We start from the raw sequence: 18,953 nt of genomic DNA, 5'->3' as shown, positions 1-18,953 counted from the left end.
GTACATATTTGTGTCTAATAGTAGCCATCTCTAGAAGGGGAGGAGTTAGAAAAAAAGAAATTTATATGATAATTTTTTTGTATATTTGAAAAGAATAGCAAGTTGTATGTAATAGTTTTACAGTTTTACACGCAATCATCTTTTTTTGTATTATGTTATAGATATGCTTGTTTTATCCCAAAAATTAAAAATAAAATTAAAAAATATTTTTATTTAACCAACAAACATATCAAGATTGATGAAGACTAGGAAAGAAATCTGTACAAGAAATTGTAAACTTTCATGTACAAATAAAAATATATCCATAGTGATAGAATATCCATAGGCTTACCTAGATAGTAGCACATTATTCTAATTTTTTTACCTCCTTTGCACCTCCCTTGTTTGTACCTTTTAAAGAATTTTATTGGTTATCTTTTAAAAATATTTGAAACTGTTCAACTCTTTCCTCCAAGTAGAAATATGTGTAGTTCATCCGAACAAATCAAGATATTGTCCATGTCTCAGAATTCATGTCTAATTCTATGCCTCTATCCATCACTTCTCTATTAAGAGATTGAAGATATGTTTTATCATCATGCTTTAGAAATCATGTTTGGTGGCTGCTTTAGTTAGAGCTCTGGGGATTTTCAGATAAGTTTCCCCTTATGTTACTAGGGTCATCACAAACCTCGTTCTCTTGCTTACTTCATCGTGCATCAATTCATTCAAGTCTTTCCATGTTTCTATGACTTCATCAACTTCCTCATTTTTAAAATGCAATCTCATTACATTCATTTGCCATAATTTGTTTGACCATTCCCCAGCTGATGGACATATACTTTCTTTCAAGTTCTTTGCTGCAATCAAAAGTATTGTTATATTCTTGTACATATAGGCCTTTCCCCACTACCTTTGTACTCTTGAGGCACGTCCCTTTTAGTATCACTGGGTCAAAGTGTATGTATACTTTAATGATTTTTTTTAAAATATAGTACCAAATTGTTTTTCAGATTGGTTAAAAAAAATCCACAGCTTTACCAGCAGTGCAGTAGTATCCCTGCCCTTCCGCAGTCTCTCCATTTTCCTCTTTTTTTCCTCTTTACAGTCTGGTGGGTATGAGGCGAAACCTTAGGGTTCTTTTGATGTGTATTTCTTTTATTATTAATGACTTGGAGCATTTTTTCACATAGTAGCTTACATTTCTTTATTTATAAACTGCCTGTTTATATTGTTTGACCCTTTATCCATCAGAGGATGGGGTAGGTGGTGTGTTTAGGGAGGATGAGCACCTCTGGTAAGGGGCTTGCTGAGCTCTTTTCAGGGCTGCTCATCCACCATCCACCTTTACTCAGCTCTCACCTGTGGCTCCAAGAACCTGTAGTGTGTGAAGTGGCCACTTTCCAGTAAAAACCATCTTGGCATGACAGCTAAATCAGGTTGAGGGCAGCCAAAAGGCCTTAACCTGTTGGTGTGTTAGAGAGATGTCTACCAAAACATGTGATGACTTCTCCCAGTGAGATGGATGGACAAAAACAATTTGTTCCAAATGGCCACAAAAGCAGCTGAAGCAATTGATGAGAGCATTTAGAGCTTGGTCAGACACGGAAGATGCCAAGATCATCCACTGCAATCTGGGCTGTCACCAGGTGTCCTGATTTTTGTCTTTCTACTTGTCTTTGGTTTTTTTTCTCTCTCTCTTTTTTTTTAAGGCAATTGGGGTTAAATGACTTGCCCAGGGTCACACAGCTAGTGAGTGTCAAGTGTTTGGTCTGAGGCACATTTGAACTCAGGTCCTCCTGACTCCTGGGCAGGTGATTTATCCACTGCACAACCTAGCTGCCCTCTGGCTTTCTTTAATCTCAACTAAAATCCCACCTTCTACAAGAAGCTTTCCTCAACCCCTCTTAATTTCAGTGCCCTCTCTCTTTTAATTATATCCTATTTATAGCTGTATGTAACTTGCTTTGTATATTTTTGTTTGTATGCTGTCTCCCCCATTAGATTATAAGCTCCTTGAGGGCAGGGGTTGTCCTTTGCCTTCTTTTGTGTCCCTAGTACTTAGCATAGTCTCTGGCACATAGTAGGTGCTAAATAAAATGTTTCTTCATTAATTGAATTTTTTTCCTTACATCTTAGACATTGGACCTCTATCAGAAAAATTTGTCACTAAGATTTTTTTTCAAATTGTTTCTTTTCTCATTTTAACTGCACTTATTTTGCCTGTGCAAAAAAAAAAAAGGTATTTGGTTTTGTATAACCAAAATTGTTCTTTTTTATGATTGTCTTCCCCTTGTCATAGTTGTGAAAAGCATATCCTTTTCCCCTCTTATTTTTTTTAAAGATGTCCTTTTATATTCAGATCATGTCTCTATTTGTAGTTTATTGTGCTAAATGGCATAAAGTATTGACCTAAACCCAAGTTCTGCCAGATTGCTTTCTTATTTTCTTAGCAATTTTTATCAGATGGAGAGGTCTTCTACAAGTAAGTAATGTTCCTGGATTTATCAATACCATATTATTATGTTTGTTTACTTATGGATTTCCTTTACTAATTTCTTCCGTTGATCAATCTTTCTATTTTTTAACTAAATTGTTTTGATGATTTTTGCTATGTAGTAGGGTTTAAAATCTGGTGCTGCTACATCTCCTTCAATCCAACTTTTTCCCCATTATTTCCCTTGAGGTTGTTGACCTTTCACTTCTCCAGATTAATTTTGTGATATTGTATATCAGCAATTCGTCATGACAACATTCCATCACTATATCAATTAAATTTGGGGGTGGAAATCAATCCCCTCTCCCCTACATAAGTACATATAGAACAAATATAAAGAGAATAATTACAAATAATTATTAGGGAAGGAGGAAAGGCAAGCGGCAGTGGGGGAGATCAGAAAAGTCATGAAGAAAGTGATTCTTGAGGTGCACCTTGAAGGAGGGGAGGGATTCTCAAGACGGCTGCCACTGTAAAGAAGGCAGCAGCAGATGTCAACGTTACTTGTGAATACAAACAAAAAATTAACACATTTGCACTGAATACTAGTAGAATCACAGAACTGAAGGAAGAAATAGAAGTTAAAGAGAAATAACTTCAAAATTGAGAAGATGCTTGTGATAATATAATGATGATGGATGAAGATTCTTTAATGATTCCCTATGAAATTGGTGATGTTTTCATTAGCAGTTTTTAAGATGAAACCCAAGAAATGTTGCAAGAAGCTAAGAAAAATTTGCAAGATGAAACTGAAGCATTAGAATACAGAGTTGAATCAACCCAATCCAGCTGATTTGTTAGCCAGTTTGAAAATTCAGTTATATGCAAACTTTGGGAGCAACATAAACCTTGAAGTAGATGATAGTTAAAAGTTTTCTAAATATAATTTAAAAAATTTGTTTAATAAACATGAATATTAGTAACAATGATTTCCCTTCTTCATATGATGTTGAAATCAACATTTTTCTTTTAAAAATTTCAGTCTTTTGATAAATGAAAACTTGCCCATTTTCACATTTTACTTATTTTGTATACTTTTAAAAAACATATACACCTGCATACTTTGCAGAATAGTCATATCAAGATTAGGGTCTTTGTGTCCTGTTTACTAAAGCCAGTTAAGAAAAAAAAAGGAAGAAAAGATTCCAAGAAGTGGAGGCATGAAGGTAGTCTATACTGTAGCTGTCTTCCATGCATGGGGGCCAACCAGTGCAAAAGTACAGAGATTGGTGATGGAGGATATATGATGATGGGTATAGGAGGAACAGATAAAAGGCCAATTTAACTACACTAAAGAATTTGGGAGGGGAAGATAATATACAACAGGGTTGGAAACATAAGTTGGCTCCAGATCAGGAAGAGTTAAAAAACTAAAGAGAGGAGCAGACATGTATCCTAGGGGCAATAGAGAGCCACTGGAGTTTATTGAACAAGGCAGTGTGGTCTCATCTGTTCAGGCACAGCCTCATTTGGTTTCTGGACCTTGGTAGCTCTGATTCTCAGCTTTGCAGATTCAGAAGTTCAGCTTCAACAGTTTTATCAAGGTTATGTTCTAAGGAACTCTAAGCAGACTCATGAGAACCTGGCTGATAAACCAAGATCCTGATGAATCTTGGTTGGTAATTAGTAAATGGGGAATATATTCTAAGGGCAAGAACAGTTGTATTGGTTAGTTAGTGCATTCTCTTCCCAGTAGGAAAATCTACTTGAGGAGTGATACTATAGAAAGAGCACCAATTCTGTAATCTGAAGACCTTATTTCAAATCTCACCTCTGAAACTATCTGCATGACTTTGGGTAAAGTCACTTAACCTCCCTTGGCTTCCGCATCTGTAAAACATCTGGGTTGGACTAAATGGTTTCTGAAATTCCTTCCAGCTCTAGATATATGATCCTATGATGGTATGATGGGCATAGAATCAGAGTAAAGGTAGCTGGATGTTCTTAAGAGATAGTATCAGGAGACCGTGATGGTCTGAGGCATCCTTCAAATTCCATCTAAAATCCCACCTTCTACAGGAAGCCTTTCCCAATCCCTCATAATTTTAGTGCTTTCCCTCTGTTGATGATTTCCTATTTATCCTATGTAAAGCTTGCTCATACATGGTTGTTTGAATGTTGTATCATGAAATTGTGAGCTCCTTGAGGGCGAGGATGGTCTTTTACCTTTCTCTGTATCCCCAGCACTTAGCATAGTGCCTGGAGCATAGTAGGTGCTTGAGAAGTTGTTGTTGTTGCTTGTCCTTCGTTTTTGAAAAGGACTATGACATATTTATTTACTAATTGACCTTTCTCCACTATAGGTATGAATGTCCCTGTGTAAGGTACGTCAGATCATTTTTTTTTTTGGCCTGGCTGTACTGATAGAGACGGTACTGATTCTTTTAAGAATTAAGACTCATTCTTTTTTTTAAAAAATATATTTATTTTGTTCTGAACTTAAGAAATGAAACAAGCATTTCCACAACAAAATAGAATAGGAAAAAAAGATGATTGCCCATGAAACTGCAAATCTATTGCATACAACTTGATATTCGTCTTTAATATATAATCATGTAATTTTCTTTTGTTTCCTTTTTTGACTCTCCCCCTCCATGGCTACCGTTAGACACAAATATGTATGTGTATACATAATACACATACACATATGTAAAATCATTCTATACATACTTCTATTTATCAATTCTTTCTCTGGATGCAGATAGCGTCTTCCTGTATTGGTACTTTGTAGTTAATTTGGGTATGTATAATAGTCAAAATGATTTATGTAGCTCAACATTGTGCTTAAAACAATATTGCTTTGTGTATGATAAGGTGATTCTAAAAAAGAAAATTGGGTAGGAAAAGGTTAAAAAGAGAAATTATCTCATAAAAATGGGGCATGAAAGGAAGAACTAATACAGAAGAAGTAGGTGGGGGTGGAGGGCTGGTAAAATTGGAACCTTACTCTACTCTGGGTTGAGGAGAAAACAACATATATATCTGAGGAGGTTTAGAAGTCTTCTGAAATCATAGACAGCTGAGAAAGCTGGGGGAGGGGGATAGGGTGGGAAAGGGACTTTTAAAAGGGTGTATGGAGTAAGATTAGGAGGGTGGGGTAAATAGATAAGGGAGGGACTTTTTTAAAGGAGAGAGTAAAATAAGGAATAAGAGGGTAAGGGGAGAGGATAAGGTAACAGAGATAAAAGAGGCTGAGAAAGAAAATATTGAGTAAAAACAAGATGGAGGGAAATTCACAAATAGCAATTATAACTTTGAATGTTATAATAATAATAATGTTATAATATAACCTATGTATTCTAGAATGTTTATAGCAGCTCTCTTTGTGGTGGCAAAGAACCGGAAATTACAGGGATGACCATCAATTGGGTAGTGATTGAACAAGTTGTGATCTATGATTGTGATGGAATACTACTGTGCTATAAGCTCAGGCTCAATGATTTTAGAAAAACATGAAAAGACTTGAATGAAATAATGAAGACTGACATGAAGAACCAAGAGAACATTGTATACAGTAATAGCCATATTGTTTTGAGAACGACTTAGAGCAAATAAGTTATTTTGTCTATTATAAATGCCCAAATTAATTATAAAAGGACATCATTATAAAGAAAGACACTAACTGCATCCAGGGAAAGAACTGATAAATAGAAGTATGTATAGAATAATTTTACATACATATATGCATATGTGTTTATATATATATATACATATATATACACATATATATACACATATATATATACACATATATATACACATATATATACATATATATATACATATATATATACATATATATACATATATATATATACATATATATACATATATATATATACATATATATACATATATATATCATATATATATATATATATATATATATATATATATATATATATATATATATATATATATATATATACCTATTTGTGTCTAATGATAGCCATCTCTAGAACAGGGTTGAGGGGGAAGAGGGAAGGCCAAGGAGAGGGAAGAAAAAAAAAGAAATTTACATGATAATTTTGTTGTATATTTGAAAGGAATAGCAAGTTGTGCATAGTAGAATTGGAGTTTCATGTACAATCATCTTTTTCATTGTACTATGTTATGGAAATGCTTGTTTTATTCCATAAATTAAAAAGAAAAAATATTGCTGTTAACTGTACACACTGTTCTCTTGGTTCTGCTCATTTCACTCTTCTTTATTTCATGCAAGTCTAACCATATTTTTCTAAGATCAGTAATCTCATCATTTCTTATAGCATAGCAGTATTCCATAGCAATCATATACCACAACTTGTTTAGCCATTCCTCAATTGATGAGCATCTCCACAATTTCCATTTCTTTGCACCACAAAGAAAACTGCTATAAATATTTTAGAATATATAGGTTGAAAGACTCATTCTTTAATCTTTGATTCTCCTTATAGGTCACGGAAATGTTACATTTATTTGTTTTTTGTTTTGTTTTGTTTTGGTTTTTTTAGCTAGGCAGTGAGGTTAAGTGACTTGCCAAGGGTCACACAGCTAGTAAGTATTATGTGTCTGAGGCCGGATTTGAACTCAGGTCCTCCTAAATCCAGGGCCGGTGCTCTATCCACTACACCACCTAGCTGCCCTTAAATGTTACATTTAATAACTATAATTATCTATGTTTGTTATCAGACATTATGGTTTACAAAGTGTGTTCTTATCTTTCCAACCTTGCATATTAATCAACCTCTAAAATTCTTCAGTTAAGCTAAGCTGTCCTTCTTTCTCTTCCTAATACCCAGCACCCCAGCACCCATCTCTGTACCTTGGCACTGGCATGTCTTTTTATACTTCTAACTCTTGGAATCTCTCTCATCCTTCAAGAAGTAGCTCAAGGCAGGGGAGAGCTGACTTTCTGAGAAGAAAAGACAGTACCAAAGCTAATGATTCCAAGTACTTCTACAAGTTGAAAGAGTATTATAAAATAGTTTAAAGTTCATAGTGTCAAAGAAAAAAGGCTTTGATGAATGTGTAAGAATTCTAAGTTTTGACCATTTAGGTTTATTTGTTCCACCCACATCTATTCATTTTTTGTAAAATATTCTGAAAACAAGAAGTATCATTTAAGAGTACATATGACAAAGTTAATATGGAAATATTTTGCATGAGTTCATATGTACAATAGGTATCACATTTCTTGCCATCTCAATGGATGGGGAAGGAATAGAAGGAGGGAGAGAATTTGGATAAGAAAATAAAAATAATTATTTTTTAAAATATGCAGCTCAAACACCAGCCTCTATCTTATTTTATGATAGTAATAATAGCACATATTTGTATAGTATTAGGGGATTTAGAAATTTCTTCTTTAGGTAACCCTTGTGTACAGGGTTACAAGTAATCTCACTTACCTCTTACAGTCTCTGGGGCTTACTGCCCTGTGGGAAGGAATGGGGGATGGGGGACGAAATCCAGAAGAAAGAAGGTTAGATCATGTCATTCTTGTCTGGGTCTCTTTTTTAATGGTCATATTGCTTTTCTCCCAGGAGAGGCTTTCTCCTGATATTAAGTGCTTGGGCACTTTTTAGGTACACCTTTCCCTTCTCTGGCTTATGCACTGACTCAGGGGAAACCTGAGAATGTCAGTATCTGGCATGGTCCTTAAGGGTAGCTACCAACTCTTTTTACAAACATTGAGGCTCACAAACCTCAAAACACACAACACAATTTTTATTTGCAAGTTAATGGATACAGACAAGATATGTCTAAGTCTATTATAAGAATTCCAGATACATACCTCCTGCCCAGTGAGCAATCTTCCCCCAGACGCCAGTAAAATCTTTGTAATTAACTGCCTCAGATGTGACTCACACAAAGTGGGAGGCCAAGGTTTGTATCTCCACAAGGTTGCTCCCCTCTAGGACCCCCTTTTCAGCATTCTATGATTTTTTTCCCAGGAAGCTCTCACTAGGTACTAGACACTGCTCCACATCATTTTCTATAGTTTGTCGCCTGCAGTTTAGCTCTAGAAGCACTGTGTCTCTGTATCTTGAAGCTGAGTATTTTTTGCTGACTTCTGCAGTTCTCTTACTCTCCAGCAAAGGATACACAACTTTCCCAGAGAAGGGCTTGCTAGCTGCTGGTCCATATGGAATGTTTCTGCTTTGCTCAGCTGTATTTTTAGTGTGAAACACCTTGGGATCAGAGCGCTTCCATTCCTTTGAATTTCTTTTTTCACCCACCTTGGAACCACATGTCCTGCCTTTTCATATTAAATGTCTCTCAAGGTGCTATGGACTTGCTTTCTCCCTCCATTGTTCAAACAAGTCTCCCATTCAACCACATTTAGCATTATCCTGAATTAGCCCCATTTCCTGATCTTTCCATGAGTTTCCCACCCCAAACAAGAAACAGAACCCATTATCTTTCCCCCTCCAAAACCTCCTCTCTTTCCTTATTATAATTTTTCTTTTAAATAGTATTTTTTTCTGATTACTTGTAAAGACAATTTTTAACATTCATTTTTAAATTAAATTTTGAGTTCCAAATTTTCTCTCTACTTCCCTTCCCTCTCTCTTCCCTAAGATGGTAAACAATTTGATATGTAAAACATATTTCCATATTAGTCATGTTATGAAAGAAAGAACAGAACAAATGGAAAAATAACAAAAAAAAGAAAGTAAAAATAGTATGCTTTGCTGTACATTCAGACTCCACCAGTTTCTTCTCTGGATGTGGATAGCTTTTTCCATCATGAGTCCTTTGGAATTGTCTTGGATCATTGTATTGCTGAGCAGAACTAAGTCATTCATAGCTTATCATCACACAATGTTGCTGTTACCGTGTACAATGTTCTCCTGGTTCTGCTCACTTCACTTTGCTTCAGTTTGTGTAAGTCATTCCACGTTTTTCTGAAATTTGCCTGCTTGTCATTTTTTTATAGTACAGTAGTATTCTATCATATTCATATACCACAACTTGTTCAGCCATTCCCCAACTGATGGGCATCCCCTCAATTTCCAATTCTTTTTTTTCCTGTTGGTTTTTTTCCCCTTTAATTTTTAAAATTAATTTATTTTGCTTTATCAACAATCACTTCCATAAGCTTTTGAGTTTTAAATTTTTCTCCCCCTCCCTCTCTACCTCCCTCCCCAATACAGCACACAATCTGATATAGGCTATACATATACATTCCTATTAAACGTATTTTCACATTGTGACGTTGTAAGAATTAGAACCAATCGGAGGAACCACCAGAAAGAGGAAACAAAACACAACAAAGAAAAAAATAGCAAATAGTATGCTTCAATTTGCATTCAAACTCTACAGTTCTTTCTCTGGATGTGGATATCATTTTCCACAATGAGGCCTTTGGAGATGTCTTAGATTCAGTTTCCAATTCTTGGCCACCACTAAAAGAACTGCTATAAATATTTTTGTACATGTAGATCCTTTTTCCATTTTTATGATCTCTTTGGATTATAGACCTAGTAGTGGCATTGCTGGGTCAAAAGGTATGCTTAGTTTTATAGCCAAATTATTCTCCACAATGGTTGGATCAGTTCATAACTCCACCAATAGTCCATTGGTGTCCCAATTTTCCCACATCTCCAACATTTATCATTTTCCTTTTCTGTCCTATCAGTCAATCTGATAGGTGTGAGGTGGTACTTCAGAGTTGTTTCAGTTTGCATTTCTCTAGTCAATAGTGATTTAGAACATTTTTCCTATGACTCTAGATAGCTGCCTATTCATATCCTTTGACCATTTATAAATTGGGGAATGAGTTATAAATTTGACTTATAAATAACTTATACATTTGACTCAATTCTCTATATATTTGAGAAAAGAGGCCTTTATTACGGACATTTGTTGTAAAAATTGTTTCCCAGCTTTCTGCTTTCCTTATAATCTTAGTTGCATTGGTTTTGTTTGTGCAAACCTTTTAAAATTTATCATAATCAAAACTATCCATTTTACATCTCATAATGGTCTCTATCTTTGTTTGATTATACATTCTTCCCTTCTCTATAGGTCTGAAATAGAAGAAAACTAATTAGTAGTCTTAAAAAAAGTTTTATATTCTTATGAGGCTTAAATATTAGTCTCCCAACTGATTATAACCATAGTTGTGAATTGTCACAAAATTGTCTTCTAATGATTCTGTTAATGTGCTGATTCTTTTATTTTTATCATTCCTGTTTTGTGAGTAGGAATAAATTACATGTAAAGTGCTATGCAAACCTTTAAGCGCTACATGGAATCTAGCTATTGGCTATTAATCTGTTTTATATCTAATTCATATCATACAACGAGGATCTTTTTATTTCCCTCCCTTTTGAGGAGCCTTAAGTTTGAGACAGAGGTTTTATTATAATTAACATCATCTCTGGAAGGCGGTAGAGGTATGTTAATGAGCCAATAAGTTTTATAATGGGAGCTAATCTCCCTAATTATAGGTCAGGCTTCTCAAGCTCTGAACTCAGTTTACAAATCCCAATGTCTATATAGAGGACAGAGGAGGGTGATAGTGGCCCAGTTGAACAATACCTCAAGGCTAGAAAGGCTAACAAGGAACCCAAAAAATACTACTTAAAAATGACCTTTCTAAACGCTGGCTGCCCAGTTTGTAACTTTCTCCTTTGCATCATCCCCTCTCTCCGCAAACTTTCCCACTATCTCATATTTTCTTGTGGGACAAGTAAAAGCATGAAATAGATTGAAGCAAGTACTGGAGAGTGGGTCTCTACTCTACTAAATGGTAATGCCAGGTCTTCACCAGAAGACCCCTGTTGTTTCATATCTGATGGGCACTGGAAGACTCTGCATTGCCAGTTTCCTGCATTTCAATGCCTTCCAGTGTTTAGGGCTCTTCTCTTCTCATCCCCGTCAGCTGCAGCTCTTGGTCAATGCTCAATGGAAAAATTCAGCCTATTAAGGTTTTCTCTTGGCTCCCAGGTTTCCTAATTACTACCATTCTCTACTGTCTTCAAAGTTTCGATTCTTTTTTCCTGGGGATCTCCCTTGCTTTCTCCAACCTGTGAAAACTGGAAGATACTGTAGACAAAAGCCCCCACAGTCTGTTTAGTTATCAAATCCCCTCTCATTGGCTACTGGAAGGGCTGGAAGCACTGTGGGGGTGCTACCTTTTTTTTTCCATGGTCTGTCCCTGAAGGGTCTTTAAGGCCCTTTGAGGATATTAGTCAAAACAAACGAACGAAACAACCCAAACCAATCCCTTCACTGACTTCAGCAGCTTTTGCATTCCTCAGCGTCTCTTCTCTCTCAGTCACTGGGACCCCTCAGGCCAAGGACACTGCATGGTACAGAAGGGGAGGAATAAGGTTTTCAAATTGGCGTATTCTTAGTAACTGACATAGTTAGGCTGGGGTAAGCTGATCAGCAGAGTTCTCAGGAATGCAAGAAGATCCCAAGGGCCCTGTCAGCTCAGTCACATGACTGGTTTGTTTTCACCACAAACAAACATGAGTGCTGCCTTTCCAAGCAGTTCCCTGGGGAAGACACTCAGTCTTTCCAGTGTTGTAGCCATTGTTCCCAGAAAGCTCAGAATTCCTTTTTGGGAACTGTTTTCCTAGCAGGTATGAGCCACTCAAGAAAATCAGTCTCATGGCTATAATTATGCAACCATCCATCCTGGATTTTCTGAGAAAATTCCAATTTCAAAGGTGATTATCTGTGGTAATGTGATAGTGACTGTGAGAAATTCTTCTGTCAGGCCAAATGTTTCAATTTTAGGTTTAAAAAATATGGTCCCAAAGAATCCTGTTGGTGACTTAACAGGAGTAATTATATCAGAGTTAAGATACTTAATATGTTGATTAATTAATTTAAATGTAAACAGTTAGTAAGCAAATTTACTTGTATTGATGTTCAGTGTTAAGTTTCAAATAAAGCATTTGCCAAGAAGAGCAAATAATGTCACCATATGCATAGTCAGTATGGGTAAATGGAAAGAAAGAAGGATTTGGCACCAGAAGAACTGTGTGTACGTTCTAACTCTGGCAGATACTGGCATTTGTGACCTTGAGCAGACCACTTAGCTTCTGGGCCTTAGTTTCTTTATTTATAAAGTAAAGGGATTAGACATGATGACCACTGATGAACCTTCCAGCTCTAACCCAACGCATGTGCTATGACCTAATTCGTTCTAATAATATCTGATATTACCAAAATAAACTTCAAATAGATATAAAATTTAGACATTTTAAATAAGTTTTTATTGATGTCTATTTTTATATCATCTTTATTTCCTCCAGTATTCCTCTTCTTTCCATAGTCATCCCGCATATGACAAATATAAAAGCCCACATTTAAAAAAAAAAAGGAGGTACTTTGCATAGCTATGGCTATTGGGAGAATTCTTAACTAAACAAGGGAGGGAGATCATTTTAAAAGATAATATAGACAATTTTGGTTACATAAAAGTGAAAAGCTTTTGGTCTTTAATTTTTTTTTTTAGTTAATAAAAATTAATTTTTTCTCTCCATTCCTGCACCATTGAAAAAAAGAGAAAATACTCTCATAACAAATATTCATGATCAAGTAAAACAAATTACCTCATTGGATGTGTCCAAATGTGTATACATTTATTAATGTTCTTTTCTTACTTTACATGGACTCACTTTCCAATGATTTCTCTTATTCCATATATATATATATGCATATCTATACACGCACATATTAAACACATACATATATCTACAAACATGCATACACATATATGTATATAGACACATACATGTATGCATATATACATATGAACACATACATGCACGCACACATACATGCATATATACATATATACACGTGTAAATTCTGCACTCTCAGTCCATTATCTCTCTGTCAAGAGGTGGGTAGCATGTTTCAGCATCCATCCTCTGGAATTGTGGCTAGTCATTGGATTGCTCAGAGTTCTTATGGCCAAAGCTTTTGCACAAAATCAACAAAGTTAGAGTTAGAAGAGAAGTAGTTGATTGGCAGAAAATCTTTACAGCAAATATTTAGGGTAAGGATCTTATATATAATAAAGAGTAAATTGACAAACTATATAAGAACAGGAATCATTCTTCATTAGAATGGTTAAAGGATATGAATGTAAACTATTGACAAGCATATGAAAGAATTGTTTCAAATCACATAAGTGAGAACAACACTGAGGCTTTACTTCATGACCATTTGAACAGCAAAGAGAGCAAAAGACAAAAATAATTAAATTGTGTAGGGTAAACGGGAAGCAAGCTTATGAGCTATAGGTAGAGCTATGAATTAGTCCACCATTCCTAACAACAATTTGGAATTAGACTAAAAAAAATCACTAAACTGTATATATTTTCTGACCTAATAATATCACAAATAGACATATATGACCTAGAGGTCAAAGACAGAGGGAAAATTTCCATATATGTATATATACATATATGTGTATATACATACACACACACACACACACACGCATGACCTTCCTGGACAAGTTTCTCCTTGTGATCCCAGAAATATATCAAAAATATAACTCCCTGGGAAAATCACCTCTGTATTGGATGTCAGTCTCTTCTCGTCTCAGAGGCAGGGTGGTATGATGGAATGAACTCTGAACTGGGATTCAGAAGACAAGTTCCAATGTTGGCCCAACTACTTAGCTAGCTGTATGACTTTGGGCTAGTCATTTAGCCTCTCTGGGCTTCAGTTTCCCCATCTATAAAATAGGAACACATACCCTCTTTATCTCATAGGGTTATTGTGAGGACTAAATGAGATTTTAAAAAAAGCTGTTATTTATCTGAAAGGAATTGTTATTATTATTACTACTACTACTACTACTACTACTACTACTACTACTACTACTATTACTATTATTTCTATTCAGAGGGCTCTGAGACCATAGTTTTTAGTAGGCATGGGTGCTTCACAGCCAGGTGACATCTTCTTTTCCCCCACATAGTGACACAACAGTGGCTTCCTGTTTCTCTCCCTGTGAGAGGCAGTTTCCATCTCCTCTTCAAAAGAACACACACACACACACACACACACACACACACACACACACACACACACACGAAACTCCTCTACGGGAGGAAGCAGGAAACCAGTGTTGTTGTCACTTTGGACTGAACCTTTGGGACCGAAGAGAGAAAGGCACAAAGGGCCCACAAAGTGGGGATGTTGAAGGGACCCAGACCCTGGAAGTTCCCTTGGATATTCCTGCTGGTCTGAGCCCAGAAGGGCTGTGGAGAGGACTTAAGAGCAGTATCTGCCTCCTTACCCTATTACAGATTTGAGTGAACAAGTGAGGTGGTGAGTCCACCTGGCTGCCTGGGATGGAGTCTGTGGCCTTGTACAGCTTCCAGGCCACTGAAAACGATGAGCTGGCCTTTAACAAAGGTGACACACTGAAGGTAAGGTGGCACTTGGGACTGTGATGGTGGTGGCTTAGGAGGTCTTGGATCCTCATGTGGGAGATGCTTAGGAACTGGGTTAGAGCTGCCAAGATAGAATTGAGGCTTTGAGAGCTTGGGGACATTTGGATTTTTGAACATTGCATTGCCATACAGTGCAGTAAAAGGAGCCCTGAATTTAGTCAGGATGCATGGATTCTGGTATTGCTAACTGGCCATGAGACCTTCTATAAAGTCACTTCTACTCCCTGGGTCTCTGTGGCTTCATCTTTCATATGAAAGGATTGAACAGGAGGGCACCTGAGGTTCTTTCCACTTCTGAAATTCTGTGAATCTCTAACTCTGGCTGGAGAAAGGAGCTACTACTGGACCAGGATGTAATATCAGGAGACCTCAGAGGTCATCTAGTCTGATCCTTTCATTTTACAGATGAGGAAACTGAGGCCCAGGGAAGCAAAGTGATTTGCCCAAATCTCCTGAGAAGTAAATGGCAGGGATTTAAAATATTCTCCAGGCCTCAGACTGGAGGGCGGTATATGTCTTCCCTGTTAGAATTTCAGCTCCTTGAGAGCAGGGACTATAACTTTTTGTTTGTATTCTTAGTGCTCAACACAGTGCTTTGCAGATGGTAAGCACTTAATAAATGTTTCATTATTTGGGGTGCTGTTGGTAAGACAGGTGCTAAGAACTGTTGTTCAGTCATTTCAGTCATGTCTCATTCTTTGCGACCCCATTTGGACTTTCCTTGGAAAAAATACTGGAATGGTTTGCCATTTCCCTCTCCAGCTTATTTTACAGGTGAGGAAACTGAGGCAAACTGGGCTAAGTGACTTGCCCAGTCAGCCCACAAAGCTAGTAAGTGTCTGAGGCCAGATTTGAACTCAAGAAGATGTCTTTCTGATTCCAAGTCCAGTGCTCTATCACCCAGCTGTTCCTGCTACGAACTAGGACCTAAGCACTAGGCTTAGGCTTTGGGGTGTGGTGGAAGATTGGAGTACATTTCAGAGAGAGACTAACTCAAAGATTAGGTTCTGCCCCCAGACTCAGGAGCATCTAGGCCAACCTTGGCTGAACTGCCCAAACTAAACTGTTGCTTGTATCTCTGCCCATGCTGCTGTCACCACTGCTGACTCCTCTGCCATTTTTTGACCCCATTTGCTTTGCAAACCTTAGAGTGGTATAGAATGCTAACTATTACTATTGCGCATGGCTGGGACCAGTGTCAATGCTCAGAAACCCATTCTAGTCCTTTCTTTTGTCTTGGCTCTTAGAAGCCTTGCAAATGGCCTTTGGCCAAGAGAAATTCAATTCTGGCCTCAATTTTAATATGGAACAGAGATTTTCATTCCTTAGTGAGAGAAAAAGTTAGTTTTCTCTAAAAGAGAGAGCCTTATGAATTATAATCACACTGAGTAAATAGTCAGTGGTTGGGGTCAAGAATCTTTCCTGAGAGCAAAGTTTGATAAAGTGCAACAAGGACATTTTAGCTAAGAAAGAAAGGCTTTGGGGCAGCTAGGTGGCACAGTGGATAGAGCACCGGCCCTGAAGTCAGGAGGGCCTGAGTTCAAATCAGCCTCAGACCAAACACTTAACACTTACTGGCTGTGTGACTCTGGGCAAGTCGCTTAACCCCAATTGCCTAAAAGAAAAAAAAAAGAAAGAAAGGCTTTACTTTCAAATTCTGCCTTGCTTGGCTCTTATAGGATCATAAATTGAGCTAGGATCTGAGGATTTCAGAAGTCATTTAGTCCAACCCCTTCTTTTTACAGATAAGGAAACAGGCCCAGAAAAGTCAAGTGACTTGCCCAAGGTCACAAAGGTAGTAAGTAGCAGAATCAGGATCCGAACTCAGTTCTTGGCTCTCCAGATCCTACGCTCTTTCTACTATACTTCTTTGCTTTGCCTCTAGCTCTGGTTTCATCTTTTATCTTCTTCTGCCCATGCCTCCCATCAGATACCCCAGGGTGGAGAGAGAGTTGAACTTCTCAGGTTGGGGTTAGATGTGATGACCTCTGAAGTCCCCTTCAACTCTGAGATTCTATGATTTTAGAACGGCTTCCCCCATTAGGCCTGGGTTCAACAGCTAGAAAACCTCTTTTGGGAAAATAGAAGCCAGCTCTTCCCAAATGGGATCTGCTATGAATATAAACCCAACAGGGAAACAGACAAGAAAGGAAACTGGAGATATTTATACTGTATGGCTTCCCCCAACTTGGCAAATTGGAGCAAAAGTTAATTTAGAGCTTTCTCATTTCTGGTTAGGTGGAAATTCCCCTCCAGTCTTGCCTACTTCACCACATGAAACAACAGCTCTGTGGGTGGCACTTCTGGGCCACACCTGTGTGCATGAATGCACACACTCAAACAAATAGAGACGCACACTCTTGCGAGTATGCAGCATAAGAATTTTAGAGTTGGAAGGTGTCTCAGCAGCCCTTTAGTCCAACTCATACATCAAATGAGTCCTCATGACAAACTGACAATTGGGTATTGAACCTCTGTCTGAAGGCCTCCTATGAGGGTACTCCTCGTGGCTGCTTGGTCCATTTTGGGACGACTCTGATTTTTAGAAAGCCTTTCCTTACAAATTTACTTCTTTGCAATTTTCACTCATTGCGACTGGCTCTGTTCTTTGGAGCCAAACAGGTCTAGTGTCTACATCACAACACTTCAAATATTTGAAGGCACCTCTGATGAACTCAGAGGCAACTCCATGGCTCAGTGGATGAGAGTTGAGCCTGGAGTTAGAAAGACTTGAGTTCACACCTGGCCTCAGACTCTTACTTGCTATGTGATCCTGGGCAAGTCACTTAACCTTTGTTTACTTTAATCCATTGGAGGAGGAAATGGCAAACCACTCCAGTATGTTTGTGGAGAAAACCCCATAGCCTTGTATGGTCCATGGGGTCACGAAGATTTGGACAGGACTGAACCACAAACAGCTATAATCATGAGCTTCTCTTCTCCAGGCTAAACATTCTCAGTTCCTACATAGATATACACACACAGACAGGTGTACATACATACATATATTGACACGTATAGATACAAACATTATGTATCACACATACACAAACATCTTTGCCCTACTCCTCCTCCTCCCTAACATGTAGCACATGACCCAACACACCCGACATAAAACACATGAGGTCTCCCCTGCTATACACCACATAAACACACATACTCTCATATTATTTTTAACAAAGTTCTCAAAAGGCTAATTAATGCTCAGGCGTACTTTACAACGAGTACTTCTCTCCACCCCCTGGTTCCTTTCAGTTCCTGTTTGCCTAACTCTGTCAGCAGAACAATGGAAAATCCAACTGTGAACAAACAAGACCCTGGCCTGGCCTCAAAGACAAAAGTCTCTTCCCCTCAGTAACCCATTGGCTTAATGCTGCTTGTGAGCAGGGACTTCAAATACCTCAGATTTATTCCCCGGGCTGTGGCCTAGTCCTGGCTTCTAACTTGGGTTAAAGAGAGAGTGTGGATAGAATGCTGAACTGGGAGTCACAGAGACCTGAGTTTGAATCCTGCCTCTAATGCTTACTAGCTGTGTGACCCTGGACAAATCATTTAGCTTCTCTGAACCACAGTTTCCTTTCCCTATCTGTAAAAGGGGGAATAATAATTCCTAACAAGCTTGTTATGAAGCTCAAGTGAGATAATGCAAACTTTGAAGTGTTACATAAATTCAACGGAAAACTATTAGGTACCAGGCACTGTGCTAGGCACTAAAAATACAAAGGAAAAAAGAGAAACAGTTCTTGTCCTCAGGGGCTTATATTCTACTGGGAGGTAGGGAAAGATGTATATTTGGAGGTTGTAGGTTTCAAAAGAAATGTGAGGTGAGCAGATTTAGAGACATCTCTACTCCAAATGTTCATACAGACTATTTGTGCCTCACCTAAGGTAGACCCTTACTAGCTTGCATGGGTTTGGTCAGCCACAATCAGACACTCTGTACCTTGACCCTGACATAGTGATGTTGTTTCTGTCCTCTTCAAGAACCAAGAACAACCACCAACCAACCAGGGGCAGTATACATTTACAAGTTCTGGGGAGCAACTATCAGTTGGGAGAGA

General features: G+C 37.6%; 1 protein-coding gene and 1 pseudogene across 1 annotated transcript in view; both read left to right on the top strand.

Moving 5' to 3' along the window:
* Positions 1-3,345, top strand: part of LOC110220515 (prefoldin subunit 4 pseudogene) — a 49,077-nt pseudogene extending 45,732 nt beyond the window's left edge.
* Positions 3,346-14,479: 11,134 nt separating this feature from the next.
* The window catches only part of GRAP (GRB2 related adaptor protein), a 62,389-nt gene continuing 57,915 nt past the window's right edge, over positions 14,480-18,953 (top strand). Inside the window, exon 1 of the mRNA XM_021004551.2 lies at positions 14,480-14,868. Coding sequence (XP_020860210.1) covers positions 14,791-14,868 — 78 coding nt within the window. The 5' untranslated portion in view covers positions 14,480-14,790. The remainder of the gene's footprint in view (positions 14,869-18,953) is intronic.

Source organism: Phascolarctos cinereus, unplaced genomic scaffold, assembly GCF_003287225.1.
Source record: "Phascolarctos cinereus isolate Bilbo 61053 unplaced genomic scaffold, phaCin_HiC Scaffold_4;HRSCAF=312, whole genome shotgun sequence".
Taxonomy (NCBI): Eukaryota; Metazoa; Chordata; class Mammalia; order Diprotodontia; family Phascolarctidae; genus Phascolarctos; species Phascolarctos cinereus.
The sequence above is the reverse complement of the archived record's forward strand: the minus strand, read 5'-3'. Positions and strand labels throughout refer to the sequence as shown.